The sequence below is a fragment of the Scleropages formosus genome, chromosome 5 (assembly GCF_900964775.1).
Source record: "Scleropages formosus chromosome 5, fSclFor1.1, whole genome shotgun sequence".
Taxonomy (NCBI): domain Eukaryota; kingdom Metazoa; phylum Chordata; class Actinopteri; order Osteoglossiformes; family Osteoglossidae; genus Scleropages; species Scleropages formosus.
The window spans coordinates 8750419-8775266 of NC_041810.1; the positions used below are offsets into that span (position 1 = coordinate 8750419).

Sequence of the window (24848 nt, forward strand, 5' to 3'; positions counted from 1 at the left end):
TGAACCTCTAGCAATATCCTTGCACAATAACCAGTTAGTCCAGGCCATGGTTCAAGGGGGTGCTGAACAGAAGGTGTTCTTGTATGCTGATGGCAATTTATATATCTCCAGTCCTCCTTGCTCAATTCCTCATGTTCTGGCAGCTTGGTAACATTTTGAAGGCGTGTCTGGGCGTAAACTCAGTTTGAGAGTTGCTACCTATCAACATGGTTGCGGCAAGCTTTGATCTCGCAATGTTTCCCTTTCAAACTGAAAAAAGCAAGTTTACCTGTCTGGGAATGCAGGTAGTGAGAAATAAGGTGCTTTCACCAATAATTCTACAGACCTACTAGTCTAGGATAAGAAAATTTAGCCTGCTAGTCAAACCTTGCACTGTCTATGGTTGGCTTACAATGTTAGTCTGCCTACAGGTATTTACCCTTTATACAGCTTGGTAATGTAACTGGAACAATTTAGGGTAAGTACCTTGTGTGGGTACTATGGCCAGAGGTGGGGGATCATTCTGGGTTCAAAACTGAGTCCTTGATTTGATACTCTAGCTATTTCTAAAGGACATAATATAACTGGTAATGCAACATGTGAATTATAGTTATCAAAAATTAGACAAGTAGAAGTTTAACTCAAAGGAGGGCTGTAGGAAATAGTCAAATACTGGGGGTCCAAAATATTAGCATTTGTACTAAATTGAGTTATGCATAAATACTGGTAGAAATTTTACACTGCTCTCCCCCCCTGCAAATGTCTGAAGGCAATGTGTAATTCATACAATATATAGTTATGGAGCTATAGCTTGGGGGTATCCTTTTGTCTAACTGCTACACTGGAGGACTTGTATGTACCCCTTTTTAAATCTCTAAATAAATAGAAAATGGACTGGAGTTGATAAGTCTGAGGGTGCTGCAAGCAGACTGTGCAGACATGCATGTTAATGAAGATGTCAAAACACTGCTGTTAAACCAGTCTGGCAAGTTTGGTCTTGGGATGGAAACATGTTAGTGCTGAAAGTCCCCTCTTAAATTTTAACGGAGCACAGATCAAGGAGTTTGTACTCTTTATTGTCATTGTTCACATTTAACTGCATAAACCACACCACATTTAACACTCACCTTCATTGAACAATATCCAAATGTGAAATAAGAGTAGCCAATAGGCAATATCCATCATATTGTCTGTCAGGTGAGATTACCTTTAAATACCGAGTATACATACTGCAGTACATATGTAGAGTTGTACATTGTTATCCCGTAAAAACATTAAAATTTCAATAGTCTCAGCAACCGTTTCTGTAAACCTACTAAAAATCTTTTCCTTCAGAAATATTTTGATAACCACATAATGCCTCAGTAGTCCGTTACATAGTTATTGTGGACTTTACCTGTGTTACCATCGAGAGAGAATCTAAATGGCTGTGAGCATCGTACTATTGTGTCAAAATATGAGTCACTGCACAAATACAGTCCAAAGTATTACAGAAGTTCAGAAGTTTCCCCACTCAGCCTTATAAGGTCACTCACACACACACAAAAATATAGTGTAACCTGGATCCACAAAATGAAAAACTGGGGGGGAAAAAAATTTTCATACAGATTTGGTACAAAGGCACTTTTCCTGTTCTGTGGTCATTTTACTTTTACAACTTGCACTCAGTTCACTGCCTAAGTATATCACTCTTCAGCGCATCCAAAAACTACACGTACTTTATTTCCTATCACACCGACAGTGTCGAACAATCTGGACTCAAAGTGTACACATTTTCACCTGTGAAAGGATGAGGCGTCTCATTAAGCAAAGCAAACGCAGTGTTTCAGTACAGTGATAGATCCAGCTGGAAACGTCAGAAGCCAGGTGCTACGTCGTCATGGAAGATAATGCTGCACGTCTAAAGTAGCTTGAGTGAAACTGTCAAAGTTTCACCACTTCTTTGAGCCCCCCCCCTCCCCCCTCCCTTTCTATCCGAATTTAGTCTTTCCCCAGCCATCCCATATTCGCCACACAAAACATGTATTCCTGCATTATATGCCCTGGCAAGATGATCGCTTTCCTTTGTCAGCCTCACCGTGTCCTGCAGGAGCACCAGCTCCAGGGAACCCCCCAGGAATGAGGGGTCTGTGCTGGAATGCATGCTAGCTCACTCACTGTAACGACGCAACACAAAGGAATACGACCAAAACTTTGGATCTTTTCCCGCAATACTAGTCCAACCTGCTTGTAATGCGTCTAATTTCACGGAATGTGAAAACCCCATTCGTCTGGCGAGCTTTGCGACTAGGAGGCTGCTGTTCCTGAAGGAGTTGGAGGTGGATTGTGCACAAGGTGAGAACATAGACAGGCGCCAGCCCCCTCTCAGTTGGGGAGAATGCTGGATGAGTCGAAGTAGGACAGGGGCTTGAGGCAGAGGCTCACCACATAGGACCACAAGTCATGGGCTATCTGAGAGGGTGCAATGAAGATATGCCAGACAAAGACCAGCAGCAGCATGTTGAAAGTGTAGCAGATGTTCCTCAGCCTGGTTGAGACAATAGAAAAAGGTTAGAATGCCTACACTGTCCTTCTCAGATGCATTATAATTTAAGAGGCAACCTAGTTTTCATTCACCTCCTCTTTGTCTTAAAGACATTTATACCATTTTGAGAACCATGCAAGCCTAACAAGCCAAGCAGAGTAAACTGCCAAAAAAAAAATCAGTACCTTAATTATACCATTAACCTTGAATAAGTTGATTTCCAACCATAAAGACACTACATTTATGCAAATCATGTTACACTGACAGGATGAAATTACATTTTTCCTTAACATTTTAATGACTAATCTTGCTGTATTGAATTCTGATTTTACAAGAGGCTAAAACAGTTTTCCTGAAATGCCTTTAACCTGCATTAAAATTGACTAGTATCCTGTAACAGCCTAAAAATGTACATAGATATTTGAATGGAATAAAAACTTGCTCACAAACGCATAAGGTCATGCCCCCAGGACCATAATCTGAAGACTACAATATACAAATAAAAGTAGTCGTGCATCACGGCTGCTCTCCTAGTCACTGCAAATAAAGCAGCGGTCCACACGTTTCCAGCAGCAGAAGAGCATGCTGGGGAAGAAGGGCCAAAGTTTTCCCCTGAACGAAGCGTACTCACTTCCTCAAGTGCTGCCTAGCCACTGGGAGATCTGCTAAATCCTCATTCAGGATGTATTTCTTGGTACCCATGCAGTAGTTCTCCAAGTATTCTGGCCAGTTGAACTGGCAAACATCAAAGTTGAAGACCTGAAAACGAGAAAGACGTGTTAAGGAACAAGAGCTGCGCGCAGGATTATAGTCGGTTCGCGGCCCATCCCGAAAACGCCGACTAACTTTGACAAGCAATTCAAGTTAAAATAGCCATCATAAGTTCAACAGTACACCATACAATGTTCAAGTTGCCCAGAAATACTGGAACGTGGCGCCCGGACCGCGCGGTCTGCAGCGCTACGAAAGACACCTCGGCAGACAAAGGTCGGCTGCGTAGCGGGGTACGCGAACGCGTTGCGGCGGAGGCGGCGAGGCGCAGAACCGTAGCTACCGTAAGCGTAATCGACGTTGGGCATGACGTTACAGATCGTACCTGCTGGTCCTCGGCGCTCAGCTGCCTCATAAGCATGTCAACGTTGTCTGAGCTCCACTGCCATTCCTGGTTGCTGAAGTACTCCAGCAGTCCGGCAGCCTTGTGGAGTTTGTGGAAGATCCTCATTATCCTGGCGAGAGATCGCTCGGTTCAAAACGAGGTCACTTTGGGAAACGCGTTTGCCCAACTGTACGAAACACGTCTGTGCATTAATCAACTTTTACTGTGCTGCATTGCCTTCTCTTGTTGTACGTGAACACGAGGCGCGCACTCGAGATGCGCGGCGTCGCTTCGGCCACCCCCCGACCCGCAAAGGTCCCGTCGCTTCACTGACCGAGGCTTTTGTCCCGATAAGCGCAGGTAGAGGTCAAACAGCACCGCAGGAATCTTGTGGCTGACCAGGATCCAGTACTGATTCGCTAGATGACTGGACGTAAAGTGAGCGTTCGGCCTTCGGAAAACTTTCTCCAGCGGCGTCCTCTTGAAGGTTGACATCACGTGGTACTCTGAGAGCGCGAGAGAGATCTACCTCTTAGCCCACACACCACAGGTGGGTAACTTGTTTCGCAATGAAGCCACATGGTTATTCAATCAATTCACAGACATCCAGCAAGATTATTGAATCTGCACATTGTGCCTTTTCACTCACTCACTCGCATGCAAATGACAATTTGTTCAAACCGGAAAATGTACGCAAAACTTGACGATCCTTTGACAGGTGAAGGACTGCTGGCTGAATCTTAACTCGGTCTTGGTTCCACTCCAAATTCTCATAAAATGTGTACTTTTCTACATGTTTACTTGTTCAGACCCATCGTAGAAAATGTCACTTTACGAATCCGTGCGGCTCCAAAGAGACAAAACTGGAAATGCCCGATGTCAAAGTTGGGACGCAAAGGTGACAAAAATTCAGGACGCTTTCTTGGTCAGTTGTCGATCCCTGGCACGCATGTCGTCGAATTTTTTAAATGACACATTTTGCTGAAAAACTACAAGTGATTTTTTTCAGGGAGGAGGAGAAGAGAAAAAAAAAAAAAAAAGCCACCTCAGTACTTGATATCAAACTTATGTAGCCATTCAAAATGTGAAAATTATCTCGTTTTTTAAATTCATGCACAGGTTATGTGAAAAAATTAAAGAAAGAATTACTGGGCCCAAATGTGTCCCATCAAGGGGGAAACAAAATCCTTGAAGAGTAAAATACTAAGATGTGGAGATAAATGAGGAGAGAGAGAGAGAGAGGCAAAGTGATGTACACAGAGACACAAAAAAAAATTTATACAAAATATGTAAATATTCACAATTAATAGGCTGTCCCCCAATGACAATTAAGAGAAACCTGTTAGAAACTATTCCCTTATATATTGTAATAGAAATCCAATTTGTCGTACGCTAAAAAGCATTACAAAAAAAAAACACCACACAACTTGTGGTGTAACAGTTATTTCACAGAGCATTAGAAGCAGCGCCGCCCTTTGAAGGACAAACCCGATCGGTAAGTGACAAAGAACAGCATCGTGCCAGCGAGCGTATTCAGTTAAAATACTACACTGTGCCCTCGGAGGCTTTTCGGCAGTTATTTCGTAACCCGTCCTCGCTGGGGCCTTGGCACTAACACTTAGCACACCGAGGAACGACTGAACACTCACCGATCTCCCCCCAGCGAACAGGATTGAGACCACCTGTAGTGCAGTTAAAAACCAGCGCTGATGCCGGTCTGGAACAGGAAAAAAAGAAAGAAAGATGACAGTCGTGGTTTTGTCCCCATCACTGAATCGCAAGCAAACAAGCCTGTAAAAATCCAGAAGCTTTAGACCGTTTTCAACGGCGCTCACGGTTTGCGAAGAGTCGCAGTCCGAGATACAGGCGAGCGGCGGAAGGTCCCTACCTTTTCGTGGCCGTGTACCAGCCAGCGGCGACGGTGAGGTTGATTACCACGTCGACCGGGATGATGTCGGCCACAGCGCGATTATCCGCCCTCATGGTGCGCATGAGGCCCTTGCCTGCCTAGTCACCCACAGGAGGAACATCAGGCAAACATTTCGAGAAGAACCAGAGCGCTCCGCAGCCGCGTACAAACTCACCGCGTGCGTCAATACAAGCGCAACACACTTTGTTGCTCCAGCAAGATTCGAGTCAATACTTACAGCTACCAAAATCCCACTGGGACCGTTCAAGTTGTCGATCCAGCCCTAGAGAACGGAAAGAGAGGTCAAAGCGGTCGCACGACCGCACCAGGCCGAGGAGCGCACGGCTCAGGGGCTCAAGGGAGCAAGGAGCACGAAAGGACCGGGACCAAAAGCAACGCAGGGGGCCGGCAAAACGAAAATGAGAGCACCCACCGGGAAAGGCTCCTGCCAGCTCGCTACAACGATGGATGGCCGGACCACGGCGACGTTGAGCTTGTCGCTGTGCTGCTGGACCACGCTCTCGGCCAGCGCTTTAGTGTAGGTGTAGGTGTTGGGCCGCTCGCCTAGCAGGTGGGGCGTGAGGTCATCCACCATGCTATCGTCCATCCATCTGCATTGCCGCACAAGAGAAAGCTCAGACCGGCGCGCGCGCACGCTGCGGCTGGAGACCTTCTAGGCTCGGCTCGCTCCGGAAAAGCACGCGAAAAGCTCGTCGGGTTGAGTAACGCGTCAAGCGGAGCGCGAGGACACGGCGCCACAAAACCGGAGCACGAGGAGTTCACATAAGGCGGCGTTTAGCTTTCAGGCCGACTCACTCGAGGGAGGAAATGAGCTTGCCGGGGTCCACGGGCGGGGGGTAGATAACCTCATCGATGTGACGATGGTGACAGTGGGCGTATGCTGTGGAAATGTGCACGAATGCTTCCAGCTTCTGCATGCGCAGGGCCAGGCGCAACAGCTCCTTTGTCGCAGCCACGTTCAGCTGCAGGGCACGTCTACGGACACAATATTAAATGCTGATAAAGGAGGAGATGGCGGGTATCAGGCAGTGCAGCTGCGGTGCTGGGAAAGCAGGCCACATTTTCCACGAAAGCGTGGGAAACGGGTTCAGCGCATATTGGACAAGCCAGGAAGCTCAAGGCTTCCGACCGGACGAAAGCACGGCAGAGAGGAGGACTCGGAGGCGGCGGCGGCGAGAGGCCAGTCCGCCGCCGCCGGGCGTCACTCACTTGAGGGGCTCATCGAAGCGGATGGTGGCAGCACAGTGGAAGATGACGTGGATGCGGGCGCTCAGCCCATCCTCGTCTTCGGGGCTCAGGCCCAGACCGGACTGCATGAGCTCGCTGCTGATAGGAATCACCTTCCGATGGAAGTCAGGGCTGGCGGCACGAAGCCGGTCGAACAGCTGAAACACAGAGCGGCGCACGTTTCACACGCATGCCGGTCTCGTGCAGGTATGTTGACAGATCCCAGCACCTTACATGCATAAGGCAAAAATACAGGACAACAAACACACAATACACACGCACACGGACTGCGCTACAAGCACAAAGAGTTTGGTTACAGTTTCCAGATCGCCCTTCAGGTTCAACTCGAGCCTCTGCCGTTAACCCCGGTGGCGCACCGGCCCAAAGAACCCAAAAATTCTTATTCGGCGACATGCTCGGATTTAGCCGAGAAATGCTGAGGAGCAAGCGAACCGATGCGTCAGTTCCAATAAACAAATATTAGCCCTTGTTGTTACTCATTATTATTCATTTCGACTCTTTTGTCCGGGGCAGTTTACAACGCTACGTTTGTATGTTGCGGTACAATGATTTTTACCCCTTTTTCCTGAAGCAATTCAATACAAGTACCTTATTCAGAGGTACTACAGCAGGAATGGAGATTCAAACTACGATCCTTTGATCGGAAGGCCAAACCTCAAACATTTACGCTACTTGCTGCCCTGCTATCGTAAAGGGTTGGTTTCTCACTTACTGTGGTTTGAAAATAACCGTTAGCCCGCAACAATCCATACGCTCGAATAATCGATACGCCGACAGTCCAGTCAAAGACGCAACGTGGGCTTCCGCTCCACAGTCACGAAGTCCGAGATCCTCCGAGACCAAGCGCGAGAATCCATAGAAGAACGTGGCCCTGAACAACTAACGTGGTTTAACCAAGGCTCCGAGGTCAGCACGGCTACAGCGAACAACTTGACCGAACAACGCATTTTACTTTGCGATAAAGAAAAAACTGAAATCAATTATGAGCTCCTCAAAGTTCGGTTTCCAGAGCTCAGAATTTTACCAAGTATAGGAGCTCTCTGGAATTCCCGCTGAGGCAAGTATTAATGCATGTGCTATACTCAAAATATACTGCATACTGCAGCACCACGGCTCTGTAGGTCTCCACTCCCACAGCCCGTGGGCTCCTTAGGGTTGGGTTTCGATTTCGATCGGCGCTTGCGGACTTTGTACGTTCTCTCCACGTTCCCATGCGTTTCCTCCAGGATCTCCGGTCTCTTCCCACTGACCAAAGACGCATGTTTCAGGTGAACTGGTGTCTCCCGCCTCTAGCGTGCGAATGTGTGGGGCTACCCTGCGATGGAATGGATTTGAAAATCGAAGCAAAGCTCCGCTCCTCCAAGAAACGCAATGCCCAGAAGCCAGTCCAAGTGTGAATTCTTCAAGCACATCACTGCACTTACCTTAGACTTCATCATGTTCTTGACACGCTCCTGCATTGACTGACTTGCTTTTGGCCTGACCAGGATGTAGAGAGCATGGACCTCAGGACAGGAACGAAGCAACTTCTCCACCAGTACTTTTCCCATGAAGCCTGTGGCCCCAGTGATAAGAACATTCTTCCCAGCATAGTAGTCTGCAACGGAGTTCATGATGTTCTCTCCCTGTAGTCAGTGAGATGTTAAATGAAATTAACATTGCTTGAAAGGTAAGCATCACTCTATACATTTCAGCTGCATACAAATTATGCTGATTATTCAGGAAATACACGGTAGCAAGAAATAAACGTGACTTTTCGTCAGTAACACACAAGACGACCACAGCCGAAGACACAATACATGAGCGATAACCGCTAGGGAACGAGGGTGGGGAACAAACATGTTGTAAATAGAAGCGCATAGGCGATCCTTCAACGAGGCTTCATCTTCCCCACGTTTCAGGGTGGATGGATATTCACACAAGAATGTTCTCGTCGGGCTGGTTTGGGGACGTGCGGTGAAGAGCGGAATGTGAACTGATACTCGTGGTATGGCGTCATACGGTACATGTCATGCCATGGGTACCCTTATTCTTTGATACACTGCCACTAGCCGTCAATTACTTTGGGGCTCGATTCGGACAACTAGAAGGCATGTGGAGATGTTAGCCCCACCCCCCCCCAAAAAAAAAATTCTCCACCAGTTGAAGTGAGGTCCGAAACTGCCGAAGAGAGATCAAGACTATTGGCTCAATTTAAATGCGTTCTTACGAGTGCTGTGGCAAGTTGTGATGAGCACTGATTGAATGAGCCCTTAGTTTATCGAGACTTGTGTTGTAACTCAACACTATAAAGAGTAGCGCAGCGGTGTTACGCCACACTTCTGCTACAACTCTGTCTTTTAAGAATAAAAAGATGTTTCCTTTAGAAATACCATCAGTATTACAGTTCCGTAAATAGTCCCAACTTTTCTTTTAAATGCGCCGCGAAATACAATGATCAATTTTACACCTATTTTCACCATCTACTACTCACTTCCGAGCGATGAACGCGCGAGGAACTTTGTATCAGAGACAGAGTCTCATCATGTGTGACAACTTTCCTGCAACGCGGCGCCGAGCGCAGGAACTGCAGGGACCTAAAGGCATCGGGCAGGACTGACTGACAGCAGTCAGCCTCCACTCAGTCATCATCATCAGCAGTCAGCCTCCACTCAGTCATCATCATCATCATCAGCAGTCAGCCTCCACTCAGTCATCATCATCATCATCAGCAGTCAGCCTCCACTCAGTCATCATCATCATCATCAGCAGTCAGCCTCCACTCAGTCATCATCAGCAGCAGCAGTAGCAGCAGCCAGCCAGCCTCCACTCCACTCCACTCCACTCCACTCCACTCCACTCCACTCCACTCCACTCCACTCCACTCCACTCCACTCCACTCCACTCCACTCACCGCTCCGAAGGCCAGTAGCCTCGGCCGTGGACGTGGTTCCAGCACAGCAGCGGTTGTGCGTTTAAGGCTCTTCGGCCGCTGCTGCAGCACCGCTCGGTCCGTCGGTCGGTCGATCCGTCTCCCTCCTCCTCCTCCTCCTCCTCCTGCTGCTGCTGCTGCAGCCGTTTGCCCGTCACTCCACACCCGCTCTGCAGCTCCGCGTGGAAAAGGCGCCGGAACGCGACGCACTGGACTTTTCACACTTAAGTTTTCTCCTGGAAATCAGTCAGCGTAGTAAATGATCACGCGCATGATCGTGTCACCGACTTCCCAAAAACAGCGAGTGGGGGGGGGAGCGCAGTTTAATAGAGAAACTTAGTTAGAATCACACAAGAAGAATAACCGCTGACACGAGTGGACTCCTAAAAGAAACAACGTCACGATCAATCAAGTCTTCAAGTGTCGGGAAAAAAGCAACATCAACCAACCGCCTCGACTTAGTTAGTTAGTTTTTATTCCCCGCCGCGTTCGCTCCTCACGAGACAAACAAAGTAACAAATCGGCCGCGAAACTCGTTCCGAGGAGAAGAAGAAAGAGGAGCGCGGAGGTGCCCTTACCTGCGGGGCGGCCGGGCGGGCTCGAGCGCGCGCGCACGCTCCTGGCACCTGCTCGCGGAGGTATGGGAAAGCGGGCGCGCGCGCACGCGCAGGTGTAGCTTTTGCCGGCGCTCCGCAGACCACGCCCCCTCGTTGCCCTTCCCGCACGTGCGGGACCTGCGCCTCGCGGCCCGGGGCGGTTGCGTGGGTTGCGTGGCTCGCCTGGCTCGCCTTTGCCTCGAAAGCTGCTGGCGATCCGTAAAATGCGGAGCCTACAGCTCCTGTCTGGGCTCCTCGTGTGAGGTAACAGTCGATTGGAGATCACAGTAATGATCATGATGCGGTTTCTCACCTTCTGCCCCTTCTCTAGGTGTTCCTTCAGCAGCCGGCAAACATCTCGCCCGACGTCGGGGTGACGCTCCATCGGGTATCTTCTTTTCCCCCAAAAGGCAGCGCAACCTTTGAAAGAGGGCCATGTCATGTGCACGTCATGAAGCCCCCTTGATGCCTTAAACCGCCGTGATCCAGGTGGATGGAAGCAGTTTCAAGTCGGTACGTGGAGCCTGATCTCGCTGGTTTCTGGTCCTGCTCGTCCCCCAGGCCACGGCCTCTCTTGGATTTGGTTTTTTTGCTCGAACCCAAAAAAAGCTAAGGGGGGGTGTGGTGGCGCAGCGGGTTTGGCCGGGTCCTCCTCTCCGGCGGGTGTGGGGTTCGAGTCCCGCTTTGGGTGCCTTGCGACGACGGACCGGCGTCCCGTCCCGGGTGCGTCCCCTCCCCCCTCCGGCCTTACGCCCTGCGTTGCTGGGTTAGGCCCGATCGGGTTCGCCACGACCCCGCTCGGGACAAGCAGCTTCAGCCAGTGTGCGCGTGACTAAAAACATACTGCCGGATGAACCTGCCGTGCAGGGCCTTCAATCCTGCTCTCATGGCCGCCTCCAGCCAACAGGACGCACCACATAAAAAGCACCACCTCCTCTGTCTGTGTTTCCTGGCTGGAAAAAGGAGACTTTTGATGCTGCAGCAGAGCTAAAACTAAGTGAGTATGAGATAAAATGTCCTGGATTCTAATAGTCTTTACTAATGAGGTTTAGTCCTGGAAAATACAATTACACTGTGGTTTGCAGCATCATCACTTACCTACATTGTACCTTAATTGGCAATCGGTCTAATGTGAGTCGCTGTGCAGCTCCATTTCTTACTGCCATTTAGTAATTTCACCGTAAAACTCCCGTTTCATCGTAAAATCGCCGTCGTTTGTCCACCCCGTTCCTTTTCCGCACTTGGTGGCGAGAACCGAATGCTATTAGCTAATGGTCTGGAAATAAGCTTGAACAGACAGGACAAAGTTTTGTGTTGTAAAACTGGCATTTTTACAGGTATTTTCTTCATTATAGTGTCACTTAAATTTCGATCATATTGGTATTGTAACAGGGGGTGCGGTGGCGCAGTGGGTTGGACCACGGTCCTGCTCTCGGGTGGGTCCGGGGTTCAAGTCCCGCTTGGGGTGCTTTGCGACGGACTGGCGTCCCGTCCTGGGTGTGTCCCCTCCCCCTCCGGCCTTACGCCCTGTGTTGCCGGGTAGGCTCCGGTTCCCCGTGACCCCGTATGGGACAAGCGGTTCTGAAAATGTGTGTGTGTGTGGTATTGTAACGTTTGATTCGAACAAATGTTGGTGCGTAACTTGGAAGCAGCACGGATTGACAATCGATGACGTATCGGCACGATTCCTATAGCCTGTGTTGTCAAAATCCAGACGCCGCTGTTTAAGAAAGAATCAAAAGTAAAGACGCACAAATGATGTGTCTAAAAGAAATAAAACGTACTCTGGTTAGGATTTATTTCACAGTATTTTAGAAGAGCATACAGTACACAAGGTTCCTGCAAAAATGAAATTTTGAAGGGTTGCATTAATAAAAATAGTCCCATATATTGGGACTTTAAGAAAACAATCATATTGATGGAGAAATGTATTTGACGTCATGAATACAAGAGCAACGCTGCACAGCAACACTGAACCTCATTATACCCCTACGCGTACCGCAACGTACCGGTCCGCTTGCGTTCGGCTCCGCTCGTAACCACCGTTTCAGCAATCGTCCCAGAAACGAACGCTTTAAGCCTTGCTCTGAACGCGGTTCCGAGAGCCCCGGTAACCTAAAACGCAGCTCGGCTCGCACCCGGAGACCACCTCCAGCTCGCGCCCACGTGGGATCGCGCAGTAGTTCTGGGAAGTCCATCAGTCAGGCTTTGCTTCGCACTCGCGATTCTCCAGGTGTCGCAGACTGCCGGTCGGGTGCGGCCCTCTGGCGTCTCCGCTTCCAGGTCCCGCGAGTCTGTGTGAACTGCTGCCGTTTACCTCACGGGGAGTCTTTTTCCCCAGACGCTGCTACGACCGTGTTCCTGCCGCTAGACGACTTAGTTTGAAACGCACGTGCATTTACCTGGGAATGGAGAGCTTTGGAGGCAACCTGGCGTGCGTGGAGCACTTTGCATCGCTTGTAGGTCTGCAGTCGCAGAAGTTTGGAAACGACGGTGAAACAATTTGTTTCTTTTCGCCGGCGTGTTGCAAAGTGTGCCTTTTGCAACTAAACGTATTTGGCCCTCGTACCAGAGAAACGTGGCTTACCGCTCGCAGCCAGGTCAAACGGCCGAGACGCAAAGCTTGCGAAGACGTCAGCGATTCGGACTCGCCGCTCACATCGTACATCTCGCGTCCGCGCAATCGCGCGACGGAGCCGAAAGAGTCGGAGGACGCGAGAGATGCGAGATGGGATTATGAAGACGTGAGCCGTGGCGACGAAAGTCCGGTTTCTTCAAGCAGATATCATGTAGGTGTTTAGGGTTCTTTACCCACGTATCACATATCATATTCAATAATACATGTTCTATAGAACGCGCAATATTATCGAGGGCATGAGCATGACCGGTTCCTTCTTCCCCTTTCCATGGCAACCGATCACAAAGGTCCAAACAGAATCAGCATCTGTGAGTGCTGGTGTTACAGTAAATGCGCTTGTGTCCAATGATGATCCTGCAGCACGAAACACCAAACACATAAAAAATTCCCTGAACTTGTAACTTTGAAATTATATTCCGACAATGTGGAAAACTACATCAACAACATGGCAACAGTCGGTTATTCTTAACAGAAATTTAGTCACATACAGGATCGCCGTTCTGCTACAAACCTGCTCATTACCTAAGTCGTTCTGACTTGATAACCGAGTAGGAAAATGTTTCGCTCCAGCATGAAAAAGCTTTGAGAATATTGCACCGTACATGTGACCTAAATCATCTCTTTATTCTTACGGTGCAGAAGTTACCTGCGGGACCGGAACTTGCTCCGCCGTACCGTCGCTGAGGAGTCCATCCGAGACACGCGCACAAACCCACAAATGAATTTCTAGCGGAAGATATTCATAAGGTGAGAAAAGACACTCTTTTTTTGGAGGAACCGGTAGCAAAGAGTCGCAAAAATATCTCCGCTGTGTCGAGTGTGAAAACGATCCCCGCGTCAGCGCTTGCATCAGAGAGCAAAATGAAGCTCCGCCTGCCAGAACTGGCCGACACAACGACGGCAGCACCGCGCGCTCTTCGCATTTCCATGTTTCTTTGCATTTCAGTGCCACGGCGATTCCCTCGGCCCTCGCACCGATGCCCTCGGCCTTACTCCTCATCCTACGATGCATCTCTTCCTTAGACACGAGAACACGCCCGAAGTTCTGCTTTGCGCTCTCCAGGTACGCGAAGGGTTTCGGATCCAAGCGCAACGCAAAGAATGAGTGTGGAGGAGAAGCAGTACAGTGGAAACCGTAGTTCTGTGGGATACGTCCGTAAAGGTAAGTCCATTCGAGAGCCCCCTGTCTTCCTGTGTATCTCCTAGTCTCATGGTGTCAGAACTGGCATTACCGTATCAACTTTTATATATATGTATACTGTATATATGTATGTATGTATGTATATAGATATATATATATATATATATACGTGTATATATATAGAATCTAATTTTTTTAGCTCTAAAGTCGTACATATCGCGGTACAGTTTTGTTTTAAGGCAGATTTCTATTCAAGAATATTCATGTTTGTACACAGTTAAAGGTTTCAATGCCTTTGCTTTCGTTAAGGAAAAACAAAAAAAAGCTGATAGTTTGCCCACTAAAGCAAACTAGTGTTTAACTTTGATTGCCAGCTGGTTCCTCATTGGCTCCGATGGAGTCTGGGAACAAACGTCAGAACTGCTCTCCGTAATCATTTTGTGAAAACAATACTTCGGTGATGTTGGTTGCTATGTAGAACTTGATGCCTCTCGTCTTTAAGGTGGTGGGTGTAATATTCAAAAAATAATTCAAAGGACAAAATAAATGCGAATGATTTTTATAAACGCACGTCTTTCCTGCATACGATGCCGGCAAGTCATAGGGTGGAAAAGCTTCCGATCTGGGTCTATGCGCCCAGTGCCCGGTGTGCCCGGAACGGACGTCAAGCGCCGCTGCCTCACTGGACGCCTCGTCGCCTCCTTGCAGTCAACACTTCCCACTTCTCCTGTTACCGGATCCGCTTGTCTGCGACAGAGAAGAAAGGCTGATGGGTGAAACTGCGCCGTAAGCAAGCCTTTCCTAAGGGAATTTCAACCCGTGGCCTGTTGTTCACGTCCATCGGTCCTCATTCATGCCGTGTCCATTTGCTCAAGAGGTGATGCTGCTCTATGTTCCCGCCACTTCGTTGGCCCACGTCCTCGTGCGTTCGACAGGGCTCGCGCTTTATGATCATCGTGATTTTTGGGCTCGCTTCCGTCACGGTACCGCCTCGCGTCGCTGTCATGACGAGTGGACCTGCCACTCGAAGTTTCTTAGCCTTGCCCGCTGACAAAGCTGCTTCCGCTTAGTTTCGACAACTTTGGCCCCAGGCCAGGCCAGCCGCATCCGAGCAAGCTTTCTTTGTCGAGGCTGCGGTCGCGTCCCGGCCTGCTGGTGCGCGTTGTCTCCTGTGCCTCCTCTGGAGAAAGCAGTTGGGGGGGGGCAGGGGGCGGGGCCACGTGAGATGAAGGCAATGGCATAACCACAGTTCCGAGGGGTGAAGCTACTTCCGACACACTTGGGGAGGCTGTAGGCCCAGCATCCCTGGGGGTGGGACTATCTATTTAAAGACAACAGAAAACATTAGGGACGCACACATGCACTCAAATCCTGACCTATTACAGCACTACTGACACTGAGATTTCATTCTGCTCCACACTGCCTTGGTCACACTGGGTATGACGGAGCAGCAGGTAACGCAACGCTAAGAGCTACTGCCTTCGGACTCGAGGGACCCGGGTTGGACTCCCACCTCCTTCTGCGGCACTCTTGAGTAAGGCGTTGCTATACGAACCAACGAATCGTTCCGAGTCGCTTTGGGGAGAAGTGTGAGCTAAACGAAGAAATGTATAAATGTATGTGAATGTGGGCGGCCCTCAGGTTCGGATCCTGTTCAAATGACCAGCCCCGGCTACCCCAAGTCTCCCTTTCCTGATCCCGCGGCCCTAACGCCATGATTAGTCTTCGCTCCTGGAGCACAGTAAAGGTGTGTGGCGGGTCTGGGGTTCGGGCCCTGCTTGGGGTGCCCCGTGATGGAGTGGCGTCCTGGGATGTGCCCCCCCGACCCCGCGCTCTGCGTGGCTCGCCATGACCCCCGTCGGGACAAGTGGTTGTTGACGATGGATGGATGGATGGATGGATGGATGTGAAAGAGATGATGAGCCCCTGGTCCGCTTTTTCGTATTCAATTAATAAACTTGTTGAGTAGAAAAGCATCACTTCCAATTATGATCAAAAGTAGAGGATCCTCTGTAGTTACACTGAAATTACATAGTCAAGTTGTGCGATTATTGAGGGGACCGTGTGTGTGTGATGGTACTGGCTTGAGCCCTGCCCCCCCTTGGGGTATTAACCCTACTAGAGGAAAGGGGGGGGGGGGGGGGGGGCTCAGGCTGAAACAGTAATAGCTCCACTTATCTCTCCTACCGCCTTTTGTTTCAATGAACTGTGTGATGCCAGCCGTCCTTTTGTCTTCGTCTATCCCACGAACACCCACCGCTACAACAGGAGCACGCGAGCCACTGGTTGAGCTCCGTCTACTTCCGTAAGCGAGAGAGACTCGTTTAGCGGGCGCGTTTCGCCAAAGCAACGACGCAGAATCGTTTACCCGATGACACAGCTACGAAAGTTTTGCTGGGGGGATGCAGGATACTGCAACGGGAGGTGGGATATGAACCTGGATCTCTCGAGTCCTTACAAAAATAAAGTAGAAACATGAAACTTTGAACTCAGTTACTTCCATCATTGTGACAGTGTGTGTTCTTTCTGGGAGCAGCACTGAGGATGGATTCAAGGTGTGTGACGCTTGTGCTCCATCTGTGCGATTCGCGGAAAGAGGTAACGGCGAGGGACTCGACATGGGCAACATCTGGGAAGCGGGCCGTTCCTGACGGGGATGTGTGTTTTCGTCACGTTCTCGTCACCGAGCGCTCTCCTGTTGCGGGGGAAGGTTTCAATAAATCACGATGAGCGCACCGTCCTTGCTCGTTCCTGCCTAAATCCTGCTGCGGCCACGGCCGATGGACACGGCACGCACGGCACGCACGGCACAGTCAAATAAACAGTTTTCGGAGCACGGATGCCCTTTCGCTCTCTCAAATAAAACTTTAATCTCGTGATCAAACGAAGATGGTGTGGCGTCATTTGTTAGTAAAGCTACGCAGAACCTCTGGCGACAGACGGTCTTCTTGGACAATTTATTTCTTCGAACCGCAAATATCCGTGGCCTAAATGATCAAAATGTCTGTGTCCAGGGGACTATGTGTCGCATCCCGTGCTTACGAGCTACTCTCAAGGTTACTGCAATACTGCACGTGGATATTGATAATAAATGAACTAGTGAACAGTATAACATTATAATACAGACTATATATTATACTGCTTGTTACGAATGTAAAATGTTAGTGTTGTCATAGGGATGCATAAAAAATGTTTATCTGACACATTTTTCATCCGGGTACTGTTTTTTTCCCTAAGAAGCAATGTTAAATTGATCTTTTCACGATAAAAATCCACCTAACAGGGTGATTTCCTAGAACAAATAAACCCTGTTATGTAACAGATGCACGTATAGTTTTTTTTTTTTTTTTTTTTTTTAAACTAAACAGTCTTTGCTGACATTTTACTCCTATAGAGCAAAACGAATGAACATTTTACAATATCAAAAGCGTATCCATGTAGAATGCGTTCATATTATTTTACAATAAGTGATTAATCACCCAAAGGGTCTGAATACTTATATAAGCAACACCGAATTGATGAAGGCTGAAATAGTGCAAAGTGATGCCATTTGACACCAAGCGAGTTAATGTCTTCTAAAGAAGGAAGTACACAGCATGCCAAGCTCTACCTCGTCATGGAAGAGATGTTTTCAGTATGTACTGTATGACACAAGTAGAACACTGTGGTAAGAGCACATGCAGAACTTTACACACCATGTCTTTAGAGTGTCCCATTAGGAAGAAATAAGGCGAGCCATGCTTGTCACCTTTCAGGCACATGGAGTGACCACTGGAAGGAACCATGCCTACAGGGAGGGGAGGAACAGCCTGGACAAATCAGTCAAGTCAAGCCAAGGACATTAAACAAAAATACAGGCATCCCTCGATTCACAAACTCTCTTTCTCCGAAACCCAATTTTTCATTTACGCAAGAAGAAATGTGACGAAGTTCATCCAAAGTGCGTCCAAGGAAAAAGAACACGATGTGAAGTGTAGGTGCGGTAATGTACCCTAGTTAGTAGCGCATCTCCATCGAGATCTCTCCGTCTGTTGGCGTGTCGTTCGATGCGAGAGCGTCGATCGACGAGAGAGCGGAGCATTGTGGGATGCGTACGAAATTCCACCAGCGTGTCCGTCAGCTGCGCCGGTGACTTATTTCACCGCATTATTGCGGAGACGGTGGAACGAGTAGCAGCAAAGCCTTAGCTGAGAGCTCTTCGGTAACGAGGGGTCAAAGCAAAGCCCGATTTTATACAGCTGTAAGAAGAGACGAAGACGAAATCGCTCATTCCGCAGATAACGCATCGTCGACTGAAAAGAAACGTGGGAAAACGTACTTTATTTTGCGCTGAAGTCACGGGTTCGTGTTCAGACAGGTGTTTCACGGTACGCTGGCGATATTTCGGAGCATCTTCTCGGCACCGTTTCCCGGAACAGCCCAATTAATGCTGTAACTCGAGGGATGCCTGTAGTTACACAAGTGCTAGTCAAGGAGTGAATAGTTAAGAGTTAACACTATAAGCTAGAGACAGGAAGAAAGATTAAGCTCCCTAGTGAAATCGGCAGCCACGCCAGGTAAGAGTTCAAGCGTCGCGTCCATCGCAAGAGGTCTGTCAAAACACGAGCGGAGAAAATCGCCAGACGCAGGACCCGGGCTTCCGTCGGCGCGTTACCGTCGAGAGGGAATCCTTCCCCCCGCGGTCTCCCTGCTGCATCTGTGTCTCTGCGGGCGAAGAAGGGGAGACCCACCGTGCTCGGGGACCTGCCCCGTGCCCCTCTTCAACAGCAGTCGCACTCGACGACCCCCGGCCCTGATGAGCTCGATGGCGCGGCCGTGGGTCATGTCCCTTGTGCTTTCCCCGTTGATCTCGATGATCTGGTCCCCCACCTGGCAGCGTTAGGGGAGGGGCTGCGTTAGCAGAGCGCTGAAACGGAGGCAAACCGCAGTCGTTTTGTGAGGCATGCGCTGCACGTGCCGCTAAGCAAAAGCACGGGGAGAACGATACGTTCGGTCCCACGACTAGTCCGCGAGAGCACGGTAATTAATCGTCTTTTCTTCCAGAAATGTAGCGAGCTGCTCGTGTTCTTTCGGAGCAGTCCAACGCATCTCGACCGTGGCGAGCGCTCCAGAGGACGCTGCCAACGTGCTTGGCAAATGTCTCCGAGAGAAGGGAGAATATGATAAAAGCATAAAAAATTGAAATTGCCGCACTTGCACTTTTGGGTATTATTTACTGCTTTCTCACTGCAAAACAGAAAAGGAAAAAAAAAGGTTCGAACTGGCCTCGCAGCAGTATGTTCCGGAAACGGCACGCCTTTGCGTGGGGAACGCGCCGTTACGGCAGCGCGCTTCAATATGTGTCGGCAGTTCTGCTGTGAACTGCGTGTAGCTTTTCGTGACCGATCTTATGTCTTTTAAAAGAAATGTTCAGATGCTCTGCGTTAAGGTATGGCCGTCACGTGCAATTCAGGAAGTTTTCGATTCGATACGCTGTAAAAGGGGCGGGGCTTGTGGAATATAAGGAGGCCCCGGGAAGATTAAAGCCTTTCATTTGCATTCGTTGCAATGAACATGTACAAACCAGCATGACTCGAAATGTTGCTGGAGAGCAGGACCCACAGATACGCCAAAACCTCGAATCGGGACCCATTTTTACCACCGTACTCCAGCAACGCCGAACGCGCGCAGAGAAATGTGCCTCGGATGCAGGAATTGAGCGCACCCTCATTCTCCCATTACGAGTTGCAGCACCGTCTTCTGCGAGCCGTAGGACAAACAGGTCCATCTGATATTCCCTCCCTCCACGAATGCTGAACCCAAAGCCCTTTGTGCTCTTTTCCAGCTCCACAGTGAAATAGTTAAAGGCCTGGAGAGGAAGAAACACATAAGAGGGACACAAACCCGATGGCATAATTTATGATTTAACATGCGGTAATTACAACTGATTCATTTGCACTGAAAGCTGACTTGTTGAGCTGTAATGGCATCTCCAGCTGGCATTTGCACCTCGCGATCAACGGACCCTCTGCGTGGAGCTGCCCGTCATCTATGGTTGTGTGAACGATGCAGGCATTAAGCCACGGTGCGGTCCCGAAGCATTCGGAGCCGTTTCATATTTTTTATGTTTATTTACTTGTCTGGAGTTTTTCTTCAAAGCAATCCACAACAGTTAGCTACCTCTGATGAGTGACTTAACAGCACCACTTTAGGGTGAGCACACAGCTGAAGGTAAGATGTGAACCTACAACCTACAGGTCTGGATGGAGCAAATTTAAGCAGTACGGTACCACGCGCCTCTTACTACACTCCCACTTATAAACCAAAACCTCGTGGTTTAAATAGTCTAACGATTAAGAGCAACGAGGTGTCAGAGCGTAACACAGTTATTCTTTGTTGTCTGGCTCTGTGTTTCGTGAATGTAGTTCACATAATCTGGGATTAACTGAAAGCGGATGAGTGAGAGAGATAAATACGGGTACGGAGAGCTGGCTCTTCGAGTAACGTCAACTAGGCCGAAACCTCTCGTTTTCCCTCCACGTTACGCGAGCAGTTGTATTTAAACAGAGCCTCTACTCCATATGGCTGGTAGCGTAGTGGTTTCAGCTGCTGCCTTCAACCCTAAAGGTTGTGGGTTTAAGTCTCGCCTCCAGCGGTGGTTCCCTTCAACAAGGTACTTACCCTAAAATTGCCTTATTTACATTATCTCTTCTACGAGTCTGTATTTCGGAGGGTCCGAAAAGCATTTCGCCGCACGTGGTACCAAGTACGGTTGTGCATGCGACAAATAAAAGTTGAAAAATTGCTCCTGGATAAATGGGTAAATAAATGTAAGTAGCTCAACAGTACAAGTTACTTTGGAGAAAAGCATCAGCTAAACATAGAAATATGAAAGAGATGATGAGGCCCTGGTCTACTTTGTTATATTTTGCTAACAAACTTGTTGAGTAACCAAGTAACTCTCAGTCCCAGTTATGATCAAAAGTAGAAGATCGTCTGTAGTGACGGTGAAATTACATAGTCTAGTTGAGCGATTATTGAGGGGACTGTGTGTGTGTGTGTGTGTGTGTGTGTGTGTGTGATGGTATTGGGTTGAGTGCTGTCCCCCCTTGTGGTTTTCACCCTACTAGAAGAAGGGGGGGTCCTCAGGTTGAAATAATAATATTTCAAGTTGTGCAAATGTTTCATGTTATGAATCGGTAGTTTCCTTTTGGCCAGTAAGATGTAGCTGGGAGTTTTACAATGAAATACTTTTTACTGCTCAGTGTCCTTTCTACACTGTTTTATCCTCCTGTGGTGTCTGAAGCACAGAAGTAACATGGTATCGCCCTGTGTATTCAAAGTATAACACCAAGAACAGGAGGTTGTGAACGTGATGTACACACACACACACACACACACACACTGACCGAAGCCGCTTGTCCCAAGCAGGGTCGCGGCGAGCCGGAGCCCAACCCAGCAACGCAAGGCGCAGGGCTGGAGGAAGGGACACACGTCCATCACAAGCCACCCCAAGCGGGACTCGAACCCCAGACCCGCTCGAGAGCGGAACCCGGCCAAACCCGCTGCACAACCACACCCCCCGAAATGTGATGGATATTTTCATTTAAATTTACAGTTTTGCTAAAGCAGAAGTTAAAGCAAGTTGCTTCATGTTTAAAGAAAATGAAATTACGTGGCATCCAGTTGACTTGCTTCCTGCCTCACGCCAGATGTTCTTAGACAGGGAGGGACGCTCAGAGTGGAGGAATTTTTTTATTCATTCTCGATTTATCTCGTGTTTTTATCAGATTCGAACCGAAGAATTTTACAATCCAAGATGTGTCACTAACTTAATAATTAAGCTTTTATTAACTGTCACATGATAGCGGGGGACTTACAGCTTTAAGTTACCAAAAGACTTTTTTGCCAGGGGGGTTTGGCCGGGTTCCGCTGTGCGGTGAGTCTGCCACTCCCCCTCGAGTTAGGCTCCGGTTCGCCGCGACCCCCCCCACACAGTGTGTGTGAACAACACAGACGGCTCTCTGTGAGCTTATTTAGTTTTCCGTATCATCGAAAATGTCAGTTAAGGTCGAACAATGAAAATTTCAACTGGAAGGAAAACCTCCATGGTGCCGTTATTCAGAGAAGTAGAGTTGTGTGGTTACTTGTGGTTGTCTGTAGTCTGTAACCGGAAACTCTCGAGAATCAGGGGACAGCTGCAGTCTGTAGTCGGCGGCGAGAGGCGGCTGTCGGTAATCCAGCGCAGGAGGGTGTCTGTAGTCCACAGGAGGCTGTCGGTAGTCCGTAAACAAGGCCTGCTGTATGTCAGGCTTCACATCCTGCCGCGCCTTCACCTCAGACCTGCAGTGAACACACACACACACACACACACACACACACACACTGTCTGAAGCCAGTTGTCCCAAGTGGGGTCACAGCGAGCCGGAGCCCAACCCGGCAACACAGGGCGCAAGGCTGGAGGGGGAGGGGACGCACCCAGGACGGGACGCCAGTCCATCGCGAGACACCCCCAGCGGGACTCGAACCCCAGACCCACCAGAGAGCAGGACTCGGTCCAACCTGCTGCACCACCACACCCCCCTTTGAATTGAAATTCAATATTTAATTTTAAATAAAGTGAAAACATTAAATGTACTTTGATACTAAGCCATGTTGCATCATTTCTGCTACATTTAGTTGATGTTTTCAGAGCAACTCGTGATGTAAAACATTGTACAGTCTTTTGTCTGTCAATGGAATGATTTAAGTATACTGGTACTTAAATCTTTACATTGGCTCCCGGTCACATTTAGAGTTGATTATAAAATCCTACTTTCGACCTATAAGGCAGTACGTGGCATTGCTCCAGCTTACCTTTGTGAGATCATCGATTCTTATAACCCAGGACGATATCGCCGTTCATTGGATGCAGGTTACATTAAAGTACCTGCCATCAACAAGACCTCAGTAGGAGGTCGAGCCTTTAGTTATACAGCACGTAAACTGTGGAACAGTCTGCCAGTTACTGTCAGAAATGCCCCGTCTCTCTCAGCCTTTAAATCCAGGCTTAAGACTTACACGTTCACTCAGGCATTCCACCTCGAAATGTAATTCCGCTTGGCTGTGTTTGTTTTCCCCACCTCTGTACCAATGCATATTAAATTGACTTGTTTAAGTGACAAATTACTAACTCTGTTCTTCCTTCTTGTTGAGCGCCGTCTCGCTACATAAGACCTGAGGAGGCCGGCCAGTGGCGACGGACGAATCCCAAGCTGACAGAGGATGATGACCAGCTACCATGATGGACGAGACGTTCCATGCTGAGCTGGGGATTCAAGTTACCTTACAGCAATAATATTGTTATTACTTGCTGAAGTGGCTTAAAATTGTTACTTAATACTTCGACTTAGAATGTCCAGGGGGGGTAGGGGGGGGAGGCAGCCACCGGCCCTTGGACCCCCAGAGGTTTTTCCCCCTCGATTTTCAGTTGGGAGATTTTGCTCCTTTCCTCCGTGGCCAGTAGCTATATTTATAGCACCATAAAAGTACTGGATTATGGTAGTCATTAGTCGACTGTCTTTTCTTTCTTTCTTTCTTTCTTTCTTTCTTTCTTTCTTTCTTTATCTGATGTGTTTGTTTTTCTTGCCTTATGCCCGTGTTAAAGCGCTCTGTGTCACTGCGTGAGAAGAGCTCTATAAAACAAACTGAATTGAATTGAATTGTACTTTCATACAGCCGGGCAGTTTTACACTTTTACTGAAGCACTCTGATGGTAATTCATCCCGAATGAGTGAATACGATCTACACAACACAACAGCTGTAAGCAGCGCGCTACGAGCACGTGTCCCGGCACACTTCCATACCTGCTGTCGTGGCTGTAGAGTTGGGCTGCCGGGGAGACCGGCTGGAGCAGCGGCTGGTTCGCCGCTTGGACTACAAGCTGAGTGGCGTGAGGCGGCTGGACTGCGGCGCCGGGCTCGTTCACAGGGCTGTCCTGCCGCGTCATTGGGCTCTGCTTCTCTGAACCGGATGCTGAGTGTGGGCTGTTGAGCTCTGTGATGGACGAGTCGGCACACCATCAATGTACATCTCGACACACTACGGTCGACAGTGTACACGTCACTCTGCGGACAACAGAATTTCACCAAATTTTGCCGAAGTTCTGCACAGGGCGTTGCAATATTGTTCAGCGAAAGTGCCCTAAAATAAAGTATTTAAAGGTTTCCATCCGTAGGCTTGTCTTAGTCATCGGGCGCCTCCCCGACGGAGTTGCGACTCACCTTCCTGCGGAATGAGGCGCAGCGTGACGCTAAGTCCAGCGTCCTTGATAAGTTTAACGATGTCAGCATGTGGCATGTCGATAATGGACTGGCCATTCACCGCAAGGATGCGATCGCCCACCTTTAACTTCCCGCAGCGGTCTGCAGGGCTGCCATCAATGATACGGCCGATCTTGTGGGGCACAGCTGTGTAGGAAACAAAGACGAGATGAACAGAGATGCTCACATGTACACAAAGGCAAAAACGTGCAGGTAAACACAGCGAAGGCCACATTTACAGAGGAACATGAGAAACCCTCCTCCTCCTTTGCCTATCAAACACAATGTACAAAATAATAGAGTGCAGTACATATGAAAATCCTGAGAGATTAAGAAATGAATTCATTGCTTTGATTTGCACTTTGGAAAAGTACTCCAACAAACGAACAGAGACTAAAACTCAACGCCGGTGCCTCAGGGCTCCTGGGCTTTGGGTGAAAAATCCAACTGTTTGCGCACAGTTGACATGTTCTCCTCATGTTTGAACGAGTTTCCTCTGGGTTCT

At 48.8% G+C, this 24848-nt stretch overlaps 2 protein-coding genes across 11 annotated transcripts in view; both read right to left on the reverse strand.

The window, feature by feature from the left end:
- Positions 1-1002: 1002 nt before the first annotated feature.
- LOC108931988 (fatty acyl-CoA reductase 1-like) lies at positions 1003-10788 on the reverse strand. Of its 2 annotated transcripts, XM_029252026.1 has the most exons (13): positions 10267-10788; positions 9671-9924; positions 8202-8402; positions 6739-6914; positions 6325-6504; positions 5942-6119; positions 5747-5791; positions 5488-5606; positions 5249-5316; positions 3934-4105; positions 3600-3729; positions 3135-3262; positions 1003-2506 (listed from the first exon to the last, which is right to left on the reverse strand). In XM_029252026.1, the coding sequence occupies exons 1-13, from the start codon at positions 10724-10726 to the stop codon at positions 2344-2346; spliced, it is 2274 nt and encodes a 757-aa protein (XP_029107859.1). In that variant the 5' UTR covers positions 10727-10788; the 3' UTR covers positions 1003-2343. The 2 variants fall into 2 exon arrangements, with proteins under 2 accessions (XP_029107859.1, XP_029107860.1); XM_029252027.1 differs by lacking the exon at positions 9671-9924 and having other exon boundaries at positions 1008-2506; positions 10267-10297.
- A 1091-nt stretch (positions 10789-11879) lies between these two features.
- LOC108931969 (membrane-associated guanylate kinase, WW and PDZ domain-containing protein 2-like) overlaps positions 11880-24848 on the reverse strand; it is a 98802-nt gene continuing 85833 nt past the window's right edge. For 4 of the 9 annotated variants that reach the window (XM_029252024.1, XM_029252019.1, XM_029252018.1 and 1 more), the window contains 6 exons: positions 24305-24490; positions 23888-24077; positions 22190-22385; positions 19768-19911; positions 18794-18932; positions 11880-15384 (listed from right to left, as the gene is read on the reverse strand). In XM_029252024.1, coding sequence (XP_029107857.1) covers positions 15098-15384; positions 18794-18932; positions 19768-19911; positions 22190-22385; positions 23888-24077; positions 24305-24490 — 1142 coding nt within the window. In that variant the 3' untranslated portion in view covers positions 11880-15097. Of the gene's footprint in view, positions 15385-15886; positions 17851-18054; positions 18933-19767; positions 19912-22189; positions 22386-23887; positions 24078-24304; positions 24491-24848 lie in introns of those variants that run through there. The other 5 variants (XM_029252021.1, XM_029252023.1, XM_029252020.1 and 2 more) reach the window with 5 other exon arrangements.

What these genes read in the sequence shown, in the direction of transcription:
- LOC108931988 (XM_029252026.1), bottom strand. Translation starts at nt 10,726, where the DNA reads ATGACATGGCCCTCTTTCAAAGGTTGCGCTGCCTTTTGGGGGAAAAGA. An exon ending in AGAACATGATGAAGTCTAAG is followed by an intron (nt 6,915 to 8,201) that starts GTAAGTGCAGTG and finishes TCTGTGTTTCAG; the next exon opens with CTGTTCGACCGGCTTCGTGC. An exon ending in GCTAGGCAGCACTTGAGGAA is followed by an intron (nt 2,507 to 3,134) that starts GTGAGTACGCTT and finishes TGTCTCAACCAG; the next exon opens with GCTGAGGAACATCTGCTACA.